The 18783-nt window shown below is 52.0% G+C and overlaps 1 protein-coding gene across 7 annotated transcripts in view; it reads left to right on the forward strand.

Moving 5' to 3' along the window:
- CDK5RAP2 (CDK5 regulatory subunit associated protein 2) overlaps nucleotides 1-18313 on the forward strand; it is a 195075-nt gene extending 176762 nt beyond the window's left edge. For 4 of the 7 annotated variants that reach the window (XM_032634776.1, XM_032634777.1, XM_032634781.1 and 1 more), the window contains 8 exons: nucleotides 149-270; nucleotides 1344-1592; nucleotides 4289-4366; nucleotides 5399-5664; nucleotides 6765-6908; nucleotides 13703-13829; nucleotides 17746-17792; nucleotides 18222-18309. In XM_032634776.1, the coding sequence (XP_032490667.1) occupies nucleotides 149-270; nucleotides 1344-1592; nucleotides 4289-4366; nucleotides 5399-5664; nucleotides 6765-6908; nucleotides 13703-13829; nucleotides 17746-17792; nucleotides 18222-18293 (1105 nt within the window). In that variant the 3' untranslated portion in view covers nucleotides 18294-18309. Of the gene's footprint in view, nucleotides 1-148; nucleotides 271-1343; nucleotides 1593-4288; nucleotides 4367-5398; nucleotides 5665-6263; nucleotides 6745-6764; nucleotides 6909-13702; nucleotides 13830-17745; nucleotides 17793-18216 lie in introns of those variants that run through there. The other 3 variants (XM_032634778.1, XM_032634782.1, XM_032634779.1) reach the window with 2 other exon arrangements.
- Nucleotides 18314-18783: the final 470 nt, after the last annotated feature.

Genomic DNA, 18783 nt, shown 5'->3' on the forward strand with positions numbered 1-18783 from the left:
CGGGAAGCAGAGCTGTGAGGGGTACTCCTCCCCGTGCTGTCACTCTTGTCCACACTCTCTGGCTGACGGTGGAATTGCCTGCCCTGTGGGTCCAGTAAGCCCCTGCGTGAGAATAACCTCTGCTCCCATGGCGCCGGGGCCTTTCCAGGGTGCAGGAGGAGGTGAAGGTGAGGCGGCAGCTGCTCACACAGAACGACAAGCTACTGCAGTCCCTCCGGGTGGAGCTGAAGGTGTACGAGAAGCTGGATGAAGAGCACAGGAGGCTGCAAGGTACTGGGTGCTCTGGCCTGTGAGCTCCCCCGGACGGCGGGCTGCCCTCTTTCCTGAAACGCTGTTCTGAAACCCCAAGCTTGCCTCCAGGGTAGAGTAGATCGATGCTGAGGCAGGCTCTCTGGGCCACCCTTCTTCTCAAGTGGCAGCGGGAAACATGGAAGGACTTAGGCTCAGGAGTCCGGTGAACGGCGGTCTGGGTTCTCACGGCCTCGCGTCCCAGTGTATGCCTTCCACAGGTCACCTCATCCCTTTGGGCCTGCTCCTTCCTCTGTAAAACATGTCTACTAATCTCTGTTGTGTACAGTTGTGAAAATTAAATGAAATCATTTATTAAGAGCGTCCTAGCACAGTACCTGGCACGTAGTAGACACTCAAGAAATCACTTTTATGATAATTTTCCTGCCAGTGTATGTTTGTTTTTGTATTGCCCATTCATTCAGCAGGCAATTATGGAGCACCTACTACGTGCTGATAGAGATGGTTGCTGGCCCTGGGCCTCACTGTATCCTAGAGAGATACCAGATCACAGCGACTTGACTGTAAACTCTAATGTTTTAGAATCCGTTTTGAGGTGTGGTGGGGTTTTTTCCTTTTTCTTTTTTTTTTTTTTCGCAACTAATTTTCCAGATGGTTTCTCCCTATTGAAAGTTTATCTAGAAAAGGGTCACCTCTCAGCTCTCATTTTCTCCTCAGGTTGGTTTTCTTATTCTTGCTGTTGTGTCTTTTAAATATACCGTGGCTCTTAAAATCGGCCCTTTCATTATATAATTCCAGCCCAAATAGATTTTATTACTACTAGACAGAATTTCAGGGTTTGGTGTGCAATTTGTCAGGCCTTTATGGCCAGAAGCGAAAATTAATTTCCAGCTCTTACTTAGCCTGTGGAATAGCAGCAATTAAGTCTGCGAGTACTCTTGTTTTTCAGGTCGAGTTGTTACGTTCCATGGCACCGAGGTCTTAGGCGGGGGAGGGTGGTGATGGCAGCGGGTCGAAAGTGCCGTCACTTGTCTTCGGTGGCTGACCCTCTGGCGGTTGACAGTGTCGAGGCTTCCCTTTGCTTGTGTTTGCAGAGACCAGGGCAGAGGCATCGGGAGAAGGCTGGAGGGGGCGGGACCCTTTCGGCCACCTGCACGGCCTCCTGACAGAGATCCAGGCTCTGCGGGCGCAGCTGGAAAGGAGCATCGAAACCAACAGCACGCTGCAGAGCAGGCTGGAGGAGCAGCTGGCACGGGGCGGGGAGAAGGCCCAGGAGGCAGATCCCACTTTGGCTCTCCAGACCCTGTCTGTCCCCGAGCGGCCCCAGCAGCTGGACAAGCCCGGTACTGCCCTGCCTCGCCTCACTGTTTGAAATGCAGCCCTGCGCGTCTGTGCGGCACGTGTGAGCTTCTGAATCCCGCCCTTGCCCCATGGAGGTGTCTTCTCACTGACAGCAGACGCGCCGTGTACCCTGGGAGCTTGGGACCTGACTGCTGAGTAGCTGTCACCTTTGGCAAAACGGTGTCGTCTGTGGGGCCCGCTGATTCTCAGGGCAGTGGGGTCTGGGCTTCCAGCGCCCTTATCGCCTCCAGTCCTGCTGTCTGCCACCCCCTTAGTCCTGTCCACGTGACCTACTGCTGAAAATCCTTTTCAGTCCCTCTTAACTGCCTTTAAAAGAGCATCTTCACCTCTTCCTCCGGTTGTCAGCGTCTCAGGATCTCAAAAGCTTCCCGGCAGGTTTGAAAACTGGTTCAGTTTGGCGTTTACCTCTGGCTTTATCGTCTAGCCCTGCAGAGGCTGTGTAGGGAGCAGAAGGAGGACAGACTGGGCCTCGTCTGCCCGACTCCTGCATAGGGCCGGGCGTAAACCGGCAGGTGGCCAGGCCTCAAATCAGTCAGCCAGGCCATCATCTTTGCTCTTTGGATGAAGGAACTAAAACCCAGAGAGGGCACTGGACTTGCCCAAAGTGACACAGCAAGTAGGTGGCGGAGCTGGAGCTAGAAATCATTTCCAGCTCCGGGTCCAGCGCTGTGTCTGAAGTAACACCTGGCCTTCAGGAGCCCTGGTGTCTGGGGGTCATCATCCCAATGCCCAGGTGGATGGGTGTGCGCATCCAGGGGACAAGGAATGCCAGCAGACTTTATAAACAAGTAGTGTAGAAAAGTTTGGACTTACCTTTACTTAGATTGGGAATTACATCTGTCGCCTTTAATTAAAAAAATTGAAATCTCTCAAAGAGCACCTGGTCACCCAGCTCTGGAACTTACAGTGGCTCGCTCATGGGTTTCTCCTTGGTAAGGATTTTAAAATTTGAACCAAAAAAGATGATGAGACGATATGGGAAAAAAAAAAAAAATCCTTCATGGTTACAAAATAATAATTTTTGGCTTTGTATGTGTCTCTTCATTTGGTAATCAAATGTAGGCGTGAATTTATAATGTTCAAATTGGTTTTGGGGCCATTCTGTGTCCTTTCTTTGTTTGTGCCCAACATTACATCATAAACGTTTCCCCGTGTTCCTCACGGGCTTCCTAATTATTGTTTTCAGGTGATTGTCAGTCACTAAACCATTACCCTGATGATTGTTAAAGTGGTCTCTGTTTCGGAGCTTTAATAGACATCAGCGTTAACACGCTTTTTCTGTTAAACAGTATCCTTAGGATAAAATCCTGCAGGGGGAACCTCACAGGGCTGGGAAGGGGCCCTACTGCCGCCTTCTGCACAGGGGATACATCGGCAGTGGGCCTTGCCGTATTTAAATAGGGGTCTGCTCTGCTCCTGGCCCTTCTTAGGGCTTTGAGGAGATGGGACCGAGGTTGTCGGTGTGAGCTAGGGAGATTGAAGCAGGGAGAAGAGTTCAGTGACTGGGGCGCCCAGGAAGGAGCTTTGGGGCAGCTGAAGCGAGGCCGTTGAACAGCCTTTGCCTGTTTTTGAAATTTGTCCAGGGTCAGCCCTGGGGTGGGGCGGGGGGCGGTCTCCAAAGAGGCATCTAGGAGAATGTGCTCAAAATTCACAGCGCCGTCTCCGTGGAGAAGTTTTCCAGTTTCCTCAAGTGAAGATTAGAATTATACAGTAGGCAGCAGCACTTCTTCCTTTGCACAGGACTTTTCAGGACGATATTTAAATGCAGCTGCCTGAAAGTTCTGGCCTAAAGACTGCTGTTTTTGCAGGAAGTGATCACTCTCGGGCCAGCTCCACAGAGCTGACCCCCCGGGCGCCTTGGCCCCAAAGTTGAAGTGCACTCTTCGGAGGGGCCTGGGTGGGGAGCAAGCTGGGCAGGACACCTTGAGGCCTGGACACAGTCCCCTCTCTGCCACGGACACTCTGGGTGATGCTGGGCAGATCACTTCCTGTCTCTGCCCATTGGTCTCCTTTTCCAGGAAGCCTCAATTACAGTGCCATCCTGCCCCCGAGCTACTGAGCGTTCAGATGTGAAAGTGCTTTCCTGAATTATAGAACGTGGCCCGTCATCTCGTGCCGCATATGCCTGGTTTTGCCTCCTTACATTGTCTCGAACACATCACCTCCCAAATCCTACTTCGGGTCACTCTTCTGTCTTATGTGGGTTACTGCAGCCGCCTCCAGCCTCACTCCTCCAGCCCAAAACAGGTCTCAGCCTGACATCGTCCCGCCTGACGTCCCCCACTTCATGCTCCCTGAATGTGTCATGAGGGCTCCCTCCTCTGTGCCTTGGCATCTGCTCCTTCCTCTGCCTACATTTCTGTCCCTCCTCGGGTTACCCCCTCACTTGAGCTCCCACAGCCCCCGTTCCTCCCTCCCTTAGCCCTGACCCCTGAGGGGAAACAGCTTGTTTACTTGTCTGGACAAGCGGGTCCTTCCGGGGAGGCAGCCGGGCCTGCTCACTCTGTATCCCCCGTGTCCCGCGCAGGGCCTGGCGGGAGAGATGCCCAGTGAGCGTCTGAATGAATGCTTGTGTGTCTGGAACTTCACTGTGTTTTCATTCAGTTCTCTCTCAGATGCTGGTGAGAGTGAAACTAAAACGTTTGATGGTTTATTTCCCTTATTTTGCATTTTGTAGATGGTGACAAGTGTCCCGTGGCAGCTGACAATTCATATGATCTGTTTGATTCCACCCCAGCAGTGCCACCAGGATCAGGTACAAAGCTAGAGTCTGGGTAGCTATGGCACAGTTGGGTTTGGCAGTGGGACTTTTTAAATTGGAGGAAAGGGGGGGGTCCCTGGTCCCAACTCAGCAGGGTATTTGGCAGGATTTGGGGGTTTGTGTTCTCAGCATTTCCAGCTGGCAATCTCGTTCTCCAAGCCCAGGTGTTACCGACCTTAGCGACATCATTGGTTTCGCTCCCTGTTGCCCTGGGTTAAAGTGTGACTGCCTTATCGTGGCTTTCAAGGCCCTGCAGCATCCAGGCCGAGTGGGCCCGTCCAGCCACACCCCTCTGGCCTCCTGGTGCCACACGGATGGGTCAAGCCATCCTGCAGTTGGGCCTGCACTTCCCTGTTACTGGGACTGTGCAGCGTGGCCCCCGCCTTTGCCAGACCGACTTTGCCCACTTCTGTGCCCGTGAAAATCCTGCTGCTTCCCGAAGACTCATCCTGAATGCAAACTGCCCAGGGAAATGTCTTTCCTGATGGCCCCGGTCCAAATTATCCATCCATGCTTCTGTTGATCCAAAGGTGGAAAGCGGCAGGCTTTTACCTCTGTGTAGCATAATTCTTGCTACCCATTCAGCCCAGCGCAATTGTCGCTTCTTCTAAGAAGCCGTCCCTGATCTCCCTTCCCGCACAGAGGCTTGATTATTCTGTCCACCGAGCTCCGGCTCTTTGTCGTCACGCTGTTACACCTCCCACGTGGCATCTGTGTTCCGATTAGACCGGGGGCCCCTGAAGCGCAGGCCCAGGCTTGACTCGTCTGTGTGCGTCAGGGCTCTTCTGCAGAGCCGGTGTTGGTTGGATTGAAATGAGCTTCTCCCACAGGATGAATAAGCCTATGGCGGGTAATACACAGACTGAGGTCCTGGCTCCAGGCCTCTTTCCCCTCGGGGCTGTGTCAGGTGGCATTTGGGCCTGAGGGCTCTTAGCCCTCCTGGCTGGCTAGACGTTGTTGAACGCGGCTCATCGAATGCCGGGTGCCGCCCCAGGTAGGTCCGATATCTTCCTTCTCGTTCTGTAGCTTCAGAGACTCCTCCACTCTCTGGAAATGACATGGACACCCTCTCCTGCGACAGTGGCAGCTCGATCACCAGCGCCTCAAACGTGTGCCGCCTGGTCCCTGGCCACCGCCTGTGGGCCAGCAAGAGTGGCTGCCACGTCCTGGGCCTGATTGAGGACTACGGTGCCTTGTGCGAGCAGATTGGCCGGGGCCAGAAGCTCCTCGCTGAGATGGACGTTCAGATCCAAGAGGCCCCCAGCCCCACGAGTCAAGAGCTGGCAGCAAAGGTAACCTGAGCGACAGAGCTGGAGGGAGAGGGACGCACAGCGGGGCAGGAGGTGGAAGGTGTTGGCCGAGGGCACCGGGGGCGAGAGGCTCACGAGTCCTCAGTAAGGCCCTGGGAAGAGGGGCCAGGGAGCATCGCGCATGAAACTCATGAGGTCGGGTCCGGGCTGCAAGGCTGCCGCTTGTTCTGCGGGAGGGACACCTGCTGAGGTCTGTGCCTGTGTCACCGCGGTCGCTTCGCTGGGCTCCGCCGCACTGCCCCTCCACGGCCTGTCCAGTGTCTCGTCCATCCCTCTATCCTTCAGTCCTGCAGTGTGTCCATCCCTTCTCCCACCCAGTCACCTGTCCGTCGCCCTCCCGGCCTCCGTGCTCAGGCTCTGGGGCTGCTGTGGTGAACGGGGTGCCTGAGGTCCTGGTCCTCACGCGGCGTGTGGTCTGGTCCCCCACGCTGCCATCTGTGATGCGCTTGCTGCCGCGAGCCGTCCTGCAGCTGCCTCAAGATGGTTGGCGGCCGCTGTTCTTGCACAGGACCTTTTAGGATCGTATTTGCTTTCATTCCAGAGCAGCCTTTACAGTGGGTGATGTCGTTCCCGCTGTGCAGGTGCTGAGGGAGAGTAGCTCAGAGCGGTCGGATTTGAACCCAGGTCTCTGTCCGCCAAGGCGCTCTCTGTCTCCGTCACCCTGCTCCCTGAAGAGCGTTGCAGGTCACCCCCCTCACCTGTGCGGGCACCTCCGCCTCCCGCCGGCGCCACGCAGACTCCAGGGGAGACATTCGTGTCGCGTCGCTTGCCGTTGGCGTCGTTCACCTTCCGGAGAGGCTCCGTGGCTGCGGGGACCCTCTTCTTGGCACAGTAAATGGAGTGAACTCAGGTGGCCATTAATCATGCTTACTGCCCGGGCTAACGTCACCACCGAAGTTCTCTCATAATCTATAAGTCACCGTCTTTAAGAACAATGAATTGGTGTCGCCCGGCAGTAGGCGCTTGCCTGGCGTGCGGAGCACAGGCCCTGCGGTCTGGGGATTTATGCTGCCCGTTAAAGCCGGCTCGTCCATAATCTTTTTCAAGACCGCACGTAACAGCCTTCTCATCCCCCCACGCAGCGTCCACACTCGGCGCCCCTGAGCAGCTTCGTTACCGGTGTCGGCGCAGCCAGGCTGACCCTGGATGAGGCCTCGAGGTTACTGACGCTCCTCTGGAGGGTCTCACTGCCCACCAGTGGCCAGTGCACGCTCCACTGTGAACAGGTGGGTGGTGGCACGTGGGTGCAGAGGCTCGAGGATGCCGCTGGGGCCTGTGTCTCAGGCTTCTCCGTGTCCAGCCCGGGACCTGGCCTCCAGCTGGTGTGCCCTCAGTTTGGGGAAGGTGGCGGGGGACAGGGAGGGCGCCACGTTGTTCGAGTGACATGTCTGACACCGTGCTGGCTGCTCCAGGCCGGTTCTGACCTGATCCCCTGGGGCCCTGCAAGCTTGGCCTGCCGCCTGGACCCGACCGTGTCCCCACCGCCAGCACATCGTTGTTGAGGGAAACCCTGTCCATGTTCTACACGTCAGGAAACTGAGGTTCGGGGAGTGAGGCACGTACTCAAGGGTGCAGAGCTGGCTTTGAAGGCGCAGGTGTTGAATCCCAAGGACAGGCTTTGATTTATAGGCTTTAAGTCCCAGGTTTTCCTCGTGGACTAGGTCATTCCATTCTGCTCAGAATATCTTTCATTTCTGTTGCCTTTCCCTGGACTGTCTGATCCCTTTCGATAGCTTTCAGCATCCTATTTTAGTGGGGTTTGTAAATCTATTTTAACTACTTAGAAACTACTTTTTTTTTTTTAACCAAACAAAATCATTTATTACAAAACCATTGAAATTTCCCTTAAAAGCTAGACGTTGCAGTAACTTGAACATGACTGAAATAAGAACGGTTGCTCCCATCTCCATCTGCATCCCCATCTGTCATGGTGCAGAGCAGAGCCTGTGCCCCGGGTCTGTGTGTGTGTGGGGGAAACATGTCGTATTATGACAAGGTGAGCACCTGCTCTGATAATCAGGGAGACCTCCCTGGAAGAAGGAGCCTACTTGTTAAGGAAGAGTTAGAGCTCTTTGCTTGGTGGCCTGATAGATATTTCCCCCTTTATCTAACCTATAAATTTTTACCAAAGGCCATCAGGAAGGCAGAAGGGAAATGTGCATTCCACGTCATCACTCATCTAGTTCACCCCTCTGACAGCTCTCAGATCTCCCAACCATGGCAAAGAAGTAGCAGTGAAGCAGCTCTCTCACCTCGGAAGGTTCTGCTGAGCCTGTGCTTAGGTTTCTGTCTTGGGATCCTGGGGAGGAAGTTTGGTGCCGTAAACTCGGGCAAGTACACGAGCAGTCATTGTGCAGGGAAATCTGTACACGGAGTGGAAGACGGCGTGTTGGAGAGGAAGGGCGGCCCACTGGGTTCCAGCCCCACACTGACCTTGCCTTTCCTCCTAACCCACCAAGCTGTCTTCCATCTTGAGCCCAGAAGACACAGGTGCTCTCTCCTGGCCGACTGGCTCCTTCTCACCTCTCAGGTCTCAGCTTAAATGTTACTTCAAGGTCAGAGAGGGTTCCCGGTCACTTTATCATAGCATCCTCTTCTGCTTCATCCTAGCCCTTATCACAAGTTATAATTACACACTTGTCTGTTTAATGTTTAATATAATTATCACAAGTTATAATTACACACTTGTCTGTTTAATGTTTAATATAATTATCACAAGTTATAATTACACACTTGTCTGTTTAATGTCTGTGCCCCTCTGTTTTCCACGAGGGGCCATGTCTATTTTGTTCATATTTTTGAATGAATGAATGAGTAATTTCCTTTCATCCTCCCAAACTGGTACTTGCCCATATGATGATTTTTAAAGCATGTGTCTGAACTAAACATTTCACCCTTGATGTAGTGTTTTTGACCTCAGTACATAGTAATGTCTGTTACATAGATGGAATGCAGTTCTTGTTTCTATTATGTGAGTGTGTATAAATACAGATTAGAGTCACATTGATCTCCCCCGCTAGCAAATTAGTCTAGGGACTGGTCCGTGCTTGTGATGATTTGCCCCTTATTTCCGAGGGTTTCTCGGGTAATTGATTATGCTCCCTTTAGCAGCACAGAATTTTAGAGCCAGAGAAAGGACCTTGGGGTTGCTCTGGTGTGGCTGCCGGTGCACACAGACCCCTGTGTGGTGTTAAATTGCCTCTAGCCTCTTTCTAGCCACTCTTCTGTCCCTGTCTTCGTTTCAGACAGTGCCTTTTTCTTGGTGTGAAATCTGTGCAAAGCAGACTTCCAAGTTTCCACCAGCAGCTCCAGTGGTTTTTTACTACCTGGTGTTTTCTCTGAGTGTCATTACATTGCCTTTTGCATCTCCTGCAGTCAGTCCCTGGGACTACTCTGGAAAGTGTATATCATATATACCAGTTTATCTAAGAAAGTTGTGGGGAGAGATACAAACATGTACACATATTCATTTATAAAAATGTTTTTAAGTGGAAGGACAGTCTACATGTAGGGGTGGGAAGGAAGAGGATGGAAGGACAGGGATAAAGGGTAGACTTCTCTGAATTGACCTTGTTTCATAAATTTGACTTTGAAACTGTATAAATGCTTTACATAATTATAAATAAAAATAAATCCAAGTGGGGAAAAAAGCAATTTTTAAAAATTCGTAACAAGATGAAACAAACCAACTTTCCTGTGTATAGCATCGGAGACATAACCACACAAAGAGGGGACATTTCAGGACTTCCCTGGCGGTCCAGTGGTTAGGGCTCCGTACTTCCGCTGCAGGGGGCACAGGTTCGATCCCTGGTCGGGGAACTAAGATCCTGCAAGCCGCACGGCATGGCCAAAAAAAAGAAGAAAAAAAAAAATAAGAGGAAACATTTCAGTGACTAAAACACAATAATTTGACTATGTATTCCTAGTGGGCAAAAAGAACTGCCAACATTTTTTTACCTGTTTTCAGTGATTATATTGTTAGTAATGATATTTGTATGTATGTTTTGGAATTATTAAATTTTATCATAGGATAAAACAAATAACTTATTATGTTGAAATTTTTACCGTCAGGGAAGAGATACAAATAAAAAAAATCAAAGAAGTAAAAATCCTGTAATCCCTCATTTGAATTGGAAATACCAGTATGAACTCATGATGTATTTTCTATTTTAAAAATTAACTAGTTCTTTTTACTTAAAAGGCTGTAAAAATGTCCAATCCAGTGCCAGTGAGCCCCTCTGGTGCCAAATTATGGTTTCTAAATACCTTTTCTTACTAAAAGGAACGAGGACTCCTTGGAGAAATGGCTTGATTCTAGGTCTGGGGCAGGAAATGTACAGTATGAGCATAGAACATCTTTTCATCCTAAGAAAAAAGAGAGAAAAGAGAGAATGAAACTTGCAGATTTACAGTGGTTCTCAGATTATGGTCCCTGGACTGTTAGAACCAGCATCATCTGGACACTTGGAAAGGCAGATTTTCAGACCTCACCCCAGACCTACTGAATCAGAAAGTCTGGGAGTGGCCCCAGTGGTCTGTTTTTTACAAGTCTTCTTGGTAGCTCTGAGACCCACTGGATTAAAAGGAACTGGAGACATTAACAGTCAAATGCAAAACGTGGCGTTTATTCGGACGCTGAATCAAACCAGTTGTTTAAAAAAAATTATAAAATTATGATGCAATCCGGGCAATGTATCTACTGACATCTAGTCGGTGATACTAAGCACTCATTCTCATTATTTTAGGTGTGATAATGACATTGTGGGGTGTTTTTTTTTTTTTTTTTTTTTTTTTTTGCGGTATGCGGGCCTCTCCCGTTGCGGAGCACAGGCTCCGGACGCGCAGGCTCAGCGGCCATGGCTCACGGGCCCAGCCGCTCCGCAGCATGTGGGATCTTCCCGGACCGGGGCACGAACCTGTGTCCCCTACATCGGCAGGCGGACTCTCAAGCACTGCTCCACCAGGGAAGCCTGGTTTTTGTTTTTTTTTTTAAAGAATCTTTTTCTTCTAGAGCTATGTACTAAAATATTTTATGGATGAAATATGATTGGCTTCTAGGATTGATTTTAAAAATAATTTTAGGGTGAGGATGGGCAGGGATATAGATGAAACAAGTTTGGCCATGATTTGATAGCTGCTGAAACCGGTGGTTCATCATCTTATTCTTTCTACTTTTGTAAATGTTTGAGATTTTTCATTTGACAAAACAAAACAACCAACCAAAAAAAAAAACCAAAAAAACACAGTTCCAGAAGTCGGGCAGCACACTCATGAGTAAGTTAAGTCCCAGCCCTGAGCTCAGCTCTGTGGCCCTGAGGAAGAGTTGCTCTGTTGAGCTCCTGCTGGGTGTCAGGTACTCTGCTATACACTCAGCAACTCCTTTTATCCCTTACGGGAGCCTTCAGAGGGTTAAGTAGTATTATTCCCATTTTCTGGAAGTAAGAACTGAAACTCCCTCGCTCCATCATCTTAACGGCTAGAAGCATCGGAGCTGGGGTCTGGAGCCCTGCTGTTTTTACCATGGTGTCTTCACCCTGTAACAATGAAGATTTTAAGTTCAGAGGAACAGCAGACACATAAATAATTAAAATTCCTCGTCCGCAGTGCCAGATAGAATTCAGGGCGTTCAGGGTGTTTTGAGAGCACAGGTGAACCCACCACTTGACAGATGGTCTCACAGCACCTACTCCATGGCAGACGCTGGGGGTCAGAGGGAAGAATTGAGTTCTGCCCTCAGGGAGCTTGTAGTCTAGGAGGGGAAGCAAACAAGTAAATGACCAGTTATAATCCACCATGAAATGGGCAACGTTAGAGGAAGCACTGGGCACGATGGGCGCCCAAAGGAGCAGTAACCAACCTAGACTCCTGGTAGAGAAGGGTCTGAAGGAGACCTGGAGGGGGTCATGCCTGAGCTGACTTTAGAAAGAGCAATAGAGGTTAGCCAGGCGAGGTGAGCAATAATCATTCTCCCTGTCTCCAGGCATCCTCTCATCTGAGTCTCACTGTACTGCAGTGTGACAGGAGGGTCAGGCATCATCCCTGCTTTACAGATGCGGACCTAAGGCTCTGAATGTAGAGTGACTTTGTCCCAGAATGTGTGGCCTACAAAGCCACCACCAGAACACAAGTCTCTGGGCTCTCAGCTTGAGGAAGAATCAAAGAAAACCTTATGTTTAAATTAGGATCTGTTTTGGAAGCACAGTTGAAGTCCTTGTAGCCGACACAATTGGTTAATCTTAAAAGTAGGTTAAAGTAGGGAATCAAAAAATGATACATACCTTAAACATTTCAGTTTAACTTAAAACAGTTAAATGTACATTCATTGGCCACTCTTTTGAGGTAGGGCCAGGGCCTTTTCTTTGAATATGGGTCTGCTGATTGAAGCTCCACATCTTCTTTCTTTCATAAACTATATCCATAATGTATGTCTGTCACTTCCAATTTGCGTTTCTTTAAGATGAAGAAAAAACTTAGGCACTTGCAAAGCAATTTGAATATAGAATCCTTCTAGACTGTGTTCCTCCCACATCTTTTATTCACCCACACCTAATTTGCCAGAAATGTGGTTTTTTTAGCGACTCGTCTTTATCAAGTGTTTCCTGAAACATATGTTAGTTTTCATTCAACCGGTTTTCTCTTTTCATACACAATATTTCATAGGTTTGCTTAATACTTAATTAAATCATATAACTGATTACAAGTACAACAGCCATAAACAAGTTTGGGGACAAACTAAAGTGGCTCTTCGTAAGCTGACAGCCCAACATCTCCCCTCTTGGGAGCAGAGGTATTTCAGTGCAGCACAGGGGGGCATGTGCCGGGGTATCTCACAGTCCAGGTATTTTATGAGAAAGGGAGTGTCCTTAACCCCGTGAACTAGTTCAGTGGAGACTGGTTAAGACAGCCGCGATGGTGTTCACATTTTCACTTCAGGGGTCTGGGGACTCTAGTTTTGCCCCCCATCCACTCTCCTCACCTCTGGAAAATCAAAACAGGTTCTCCTAATAGATCATACTCCCCTAATAATACCTTTATATTCTCTTTGTGTAAAGTAGACAGCTAGTGGGAACCCTGCTGTATAGCACAAGAAGCTCAGCTCAGGGCTCTGTGATGACATAGGTGGGAGGGAGGGAGGGAGGCCCAAGAGGGAGGGGATATAGGTATACATACAGCTGATTCACTTCATTGTACAGCAGACACTAATACAACGTTGTAAAACAGTTATACTCCAATTAAAAAAAAAAGATTTAAGCATTAAAAAAATACGAGCATTATAGTATTTGGGAAAAAAAACCTCAATGCTGATAAATTAAGAAAATGATTATTCCAGATCCCATCTCTCAGAACTAAAACACTATAAACGTTTTCGTGATGTCTCTCTCATCAAATAGTTTAGACATCTTGATATACACACCTATGGATAGAAATATATGTGTTCCGTTTTACGGGACAGGAGTGCGTGACGCACAATAGCTGTTGGGCACTTTGGGCCCTGATTACGATCATCTTTCAATGTCAATAAATGAAGTTCTACAGCATCATTTTTAATAGCTGCAGAATCATTCCATAGTACGTAAGTACCGTAGTTGAGTTATCTAAATCCCCATTGAAACAAATCAGCTGTTTTTTTTTTCTGTCCTGCTGTGAGCAGTGCTGAGGTGGACATCCTGGTGCACAGGCGTCTTCTCATGCCTGCGTTACCATTCCTTGGGGTGGACGCCCAAGTGTAGAATTGCTGGGTCAGAGGGTTGAGCACGTTTTACATTCTGCTGCATCTCGCCGGGCGTGGCTCCACCTGGGCTGTGCCAGTGCACAGCTCCACCAGCAGTCGTGAGAGGGCTTTGCCCACACCCTCCCCGCCATCTGACCAGCAGAGCAAGCCTAGAAAACTAGGCTTCTGGTTTTTATTCAGATACCTTTGTTTGTAAGGTTGAGCACTTTTTACGTGGTTTTGTAATTCTTCCTCTGTGATCTGACGTTTATATTCCATGTTCATTTTTCTAATTCCCTTTCTCTTTAGACTGGAGAGTTGAAGGCAGAGATCAGCAAACTACATAAAAAATTGTTTGAACAAGAAAAGAAGTTGCAAAACACCATGAAGCTGTTGCAGCTGAGCAAGAGCCAGGAGAAAGTCATCTTTGACCAGCGTGAGTAGCTGGGCGGCGGCCACCACGGCTGACCACTGCCTGCCTCTGAGGACTAAAACCCCAGCCCTGGGTTGTCCTCACACCTCCTGCTTATGGGCTTCCTTTCATACTTCACCCATCCTGACCCGCCCAGACAGATGAATTCCCTTAACAGACCTCTGTGGAGGGGCCGCTCCGTGCCAGGGACTGTCACCTCCCTGGAGAGGCAGGTGTGTGGCGTGCAGTGATGGGAACATACACGTGTAGGGGCACAGGGAGCACTGAGGTGGGATGGGGAGGGGGTCGCTCTGTCCTGGGAGGTGCCTTCTTGGACAAAGAGACACCTGACCTGAGTCTTCAAGGAGGAGTCGGTGTTGGTCAGGTGGACGGGGGACACAGTGTGGGCAAGGGCAGAGGGACAGGGAGTGAGACTGCCTGTGAGGAAAGCCGACAGCAGCTCATGTTGCTGGAGTTGGAGCTGCCCGTGGCAGGTGGAGGTGGGAGGGGCCTGGGGCACCGGGGCCGCCGCGTGAGAGGCCTCAGGTGGGAGCCGCTCCAAGCGGACTGTCCATCGGCGTCGAGAAGGGCTTGCTGGTGGCCGGTCCAGGCAGGTGAGGAGGGCCTACGGCCGGGCGGTGGGATCCAGAGGAGGGCACCGATTTGAGAAAGACACTCCTAGACAGACACGGAAACGCAAGGCCGGAGACATCCAATAACGCTTGTCAGGTGGCCCCAGCCCTGGCCCAGGGGCTTCAGAGGCGCAAACCCCCTGCCCGCTTTCAGCCCCCGGCACCCGTGCCCTCAGGCGCGCGGCGGAGCCTCCTAGCAGCACAGGCCCTGCCAGGCCTTGGGTGGCCAGGCCCTCGACATCCCTGAATCACGAGGGGCCTTGTGGACCAGACCCGAGAAGGAGCCGTGGGGCTCACAGCGTCCGTCGTGTGTTAGGTCCCCTTGGCTGAGCACGGAGGGGCCGGGAGGCGGGGCGGGGCTGAAAGGTGGTGAGGAGGCGGCCCTGGCAGACCGGTGGGTGTCTGTGGGGTTCCACCTGGGGGTTCAAGCCACTGGCAGAGAAGAGGAGCGCTGGAGGCGGCGGGGTGTGGGGAGAGCCATCAAGGCCGTGCCTGAGGTAGCTGTGGGCCAGGTGGGTCTGGCCCCGGGAGCGGCTCTTGAGGAGGTGGGAAGAGTGCTTCTGTACAGCCCCCAGGTCCAGGGAACACTGGCGCGCTCGGCGTTGGCGTTGCCCTGTAGCCGTTGTCCCAGGCAGTCACAGGGAGCATGAAGTTACCCCTGTTTGCAGGTGAGCGTATTTCGGAAGTAGGTTCAGATGGGTGAGTTACCACGGCAGGTGCAGAGGACAGAACCCAGCCCTGAGTCCCGGGCCGCTGAGGCTGCCATCGTCAGTGAGCGCGGCTCAGATCTCCGCTCTCCTGCGTGACCTGGAATAAATGACTTGAACTCTCTGAGCTTTAGATTCCTTATCTCTAACCGGAGACGGTAATTCCAGAGGACTCGGACTGGCCGGATGGGCCTGGATTTCTCATCACAGCTTCATAAAAAAGTGCCCCTGTTTTCTCCTCTGTAAAAGAGGGATGGTAGTGATACCTCAACTTTCTGGTACTCTTCCTGGGACAGAAGGGGTGCTCGATAAGTGATAGTTCTCTTAAAAGAGGGATGGTAGTGATACCTCAACTTTCTGGTACTCTTCCTGGGACAGAAAGGGTGCTCGATAAGTGATAGTTCTCTGACTCCTTTATTCCATGAGGTCAGACTGAATTCTGTGCACTCAGGTGGTGGCAAACCCTTAATAGTCAGAAAGACCTCAAACGTGTCGTAGCGTCTCCCATGCTCAAGACGGTGCCCCCTCTCCGCATCTCCCTCCGAGGCCCGGCAGAGTTGGCGTGGGCTGAGGGGAGGGCTTGCCCAAGCTTGCACAGCTGGTGACTGAGCCAGGCCTGTGACTTGCCCCAAAGACCCCAAACCCCGCCAGCCTCCCAGGGTCTGCTCTGGCTCTAAGGGGCTGAGTGGAAGTTGGGTAGTGTCCCCTCCTCTCCCTTCCCCGCCTGGTGACGAGGAAGAGCAAGGGCCTGGGGCCGCTCCCTGCCTAGGCCAAGGCGAACACTCCAGCTCCTCCCAGAGTCCGCAGGGAGACGAGGGAAAGGGTGACCGTGAGACCCTCTCCACGTGACCTGGAACCGCCCACTTCACTTCCCGCCTGTAGATGGGAATCCCTGGGGGGTGTGCACTGAGGTCACAGCTGGCAAACCACCTGTCACCGCTGGACACCACTGAGGCTGGTGTCTTCCTTGCCAGTGCCCTGCTGAGGTGGGAAGAGCAGGTGCTGAGTCAGACAGACCTGGGCTCTAGTCACGCCTCTGCCTGGGCCCAGCCTTGATTTGGGACAAGCTCTTCCCAGCTCTGTCCCTCGGGCTTCTCATCTCAGTGGGAGTTTCTTTCTCTGAACGTGGGCAGTGCTGTTCAGACGTGGGGCCCCTTCACACTTGCGCCAGGTGAGACTTAGCTCGTTCCGTACTTTTAGTACTGTTTTAACATTATTTTTAACCTCCACAGCCATGGTACCGAATCTTTTCCGGGTCACAGGCTCCTTGGCGAACCTCAGGAGAGGGGACCTCTCTCCCCAGAAGGATGCACGCATCCTTGTACACACAAAGATTTGCACATGGTTTCTGAGGATTTAGGACGCTCCAACACATAGCCTTGGGCCCAGCTTAAGAATGTCTGCCCTGCGGCGTGGGGCTGGGGAAGGGCACAGAGAGGCAGTGGGCACCTCTGAAATTCACTTTGCCCAGTTAAAAACAAAGCCCACACCATCTGTCCCCTCCCGCGGTATCACAGATTGCAAACAGACTTCGTTACCTCCAGATGGAAATTTACGTGAGGCAAGAAATATTTTCTCAAGGCCACCACATGGCACCTATTCCGAATAAGCCATTGGGCAGCTGGGCCGTGTGTACCGACAGGGAGACTGTCTCAGCCTGGGGCCCCACTGGCCAAAGGCCCAGTTCCAGAAGCCTGTGTGTCCTCCCTGGGGGTAGCCGGAGTCCCTGGCCATCACCAAAGCCTGTTTAAGGTGGATCCCTTATCGGGCCAATCTCCCCTCAGTGGCGGCATTCCTGCTGCTGCTGGCGTTTGTTGGACAAGACACGGACTGAGGGAAGAAGCCGCCTTACTTTACAGTTGCTGCCCTGAAAGCGGGCACCACCCCCCCCACCCCCCCCACCCCACCCCCCGCCGCCCCGTGGGTTCTGATGCGCTGGGGATCTGCCTCACGCAGCTCGGAGGGCATCAGTCAGATCACAGGGACCTGTGAGATCATCCCGCCCCGCCCGCTGCTGTCCAGGTAGAGTGTGCCTGGCCCAGGGGGCCACTGGAGGGCAGCTCAGGAGAGAGACACCCACGGTCTGGTCCTCCTCCCCGTCATCAGGCCCCCGCTCCGAGGACTGCTGTGCCCTCGACCCTCGACTTGGCCTTCACGTGTGGGTTTGCTTGGAGCGGGCGCACCCCCTTCCCAGCGCTGCTTCTCTCGGGGGCTGAGGGGCCCTAGTCAGGTGCAGGCCTCTCCCCTGCCCGGCACCACGAGCCCAGCCCGCAGAGGCGGGCCCTGGGGGTCCCACTGGCCCTGCAGAGCCTCAGTTTCCATCTATAACGTGGTGTCGCTCTCTCTGCCTTCTAGTATCGCTGAGGTTGTGGCTTAGCCTGGACTTGAGGAGGGGTCTCTGGTCCACCCTCTCTGATGGGTTATTTGATGCTGGGTTGTGTGATGGGGCAGGTGGGGCCTTACACATCTGGGTCTGGATGCTACAGGGCTGACCACACGCCTGAACCATGTGGGGCTTGGGGGCTCCTCCCTGCATTTGGCTTTTACACTGTCTTCCTGGGCATCTATGTCTAATCATCCCGTTCTTTGCTCTTTCCTTAGTGGTCGTTACACACAAAATCCTTCGGAAGGCCAGAGGAAACCTGGAGGTGATGCCCCTTTGAGAAAGCCATTTGGGGGATGGGAATGGGTGTGGGGCCGGCAATGACTTCTTTTGAAAAACGAAGTTGAAGGTGAAACCCGGTCACGTGTCCTCTGTCAGTTGTATTTTTCTGCCAGCAGCGCATGGAAAGTTTCGTTTCATCATATGCCGTGGTTTTGATGGTGGTTCTAATTACTGGGGTGCTGTTTCTTACCAGTGAGAAGTACAGCAAACGACGCCTGGCACGTAGTAGGCGTTTGATAAATATTTCATTATCATCTGGTTCTATAAATATTTACTGATCGAACAGTATGTCTTTGAAAGTAGTTTCAGAATAATAGCATTCTCACCATTAATTCTGTCAGTAATCTTACTCCAGAGACCCTCCGTGGGACCTAAAATTCTCATTTTTTTCCCCTCCCTTCTCCTAGCTTAGGCCCGGGAGTGCCCATCCTGGAACGTCCAGTCCCAGCAGGCCAGGCTCCTGAGGAGAACTTTCAGCCAATAAAGCTCGTGGTTCCCCACTTAGCTCGTCCTGTCTCTTTGTTACAAGCGTGGTTCCCGCTTATGGAGGGGAGAAGGGCTGTCTGGCCAAAGGAGACCTATCTTTCACCTTAAGATTGGCGTGGAGTTGTTGTCAGATAGGGTGGGAGCTTCCGGGCGCTGGGCCTCTCACGTCCGGGGCCGGCGCGGAGCTGAGGCATTACTCCCAGGCACGGGGTGGGCTCGCGTTCCCCCCGCCGCCTCCCCCGGATTTGCTTGGTGCTCAGCCGGCCCCGCAGCTGGAAGATGCTCATTAAACGACTCATTCAGCCTGGTGATGCCGTTATCTTGTGCAGAGCCTAGAGCCCGGGACAGCCTGGGGGTCTTGGGACTGGCGTGGCCCTCAGAGGTCGCCTGAGCTTTGGGCTGAGCCACCCAGTGTCCAGAGAGGAACGACGCCACGTGGTGTGGCCAGGGTGCCTGGGGCGCCCTCGGCACTGCACAGTGACGGCACG

The sequence above is a fragment of the Phocoena sinus genome, chromosome 6 (genome assembly GCF_008692025.1).
Source record: "Phocoena sinus isolate mPhoSin1 chromosome 6, mPhoSin1.pri, whole genome shotgun sequence".
NCBI classification, from domain to species: domain Eukaryota; kingdom Metazoa; phylum Chordata; class Mammalia; order Artiodactyla; family Phocoenidae; genus Phocoena; species Phocoena sinus.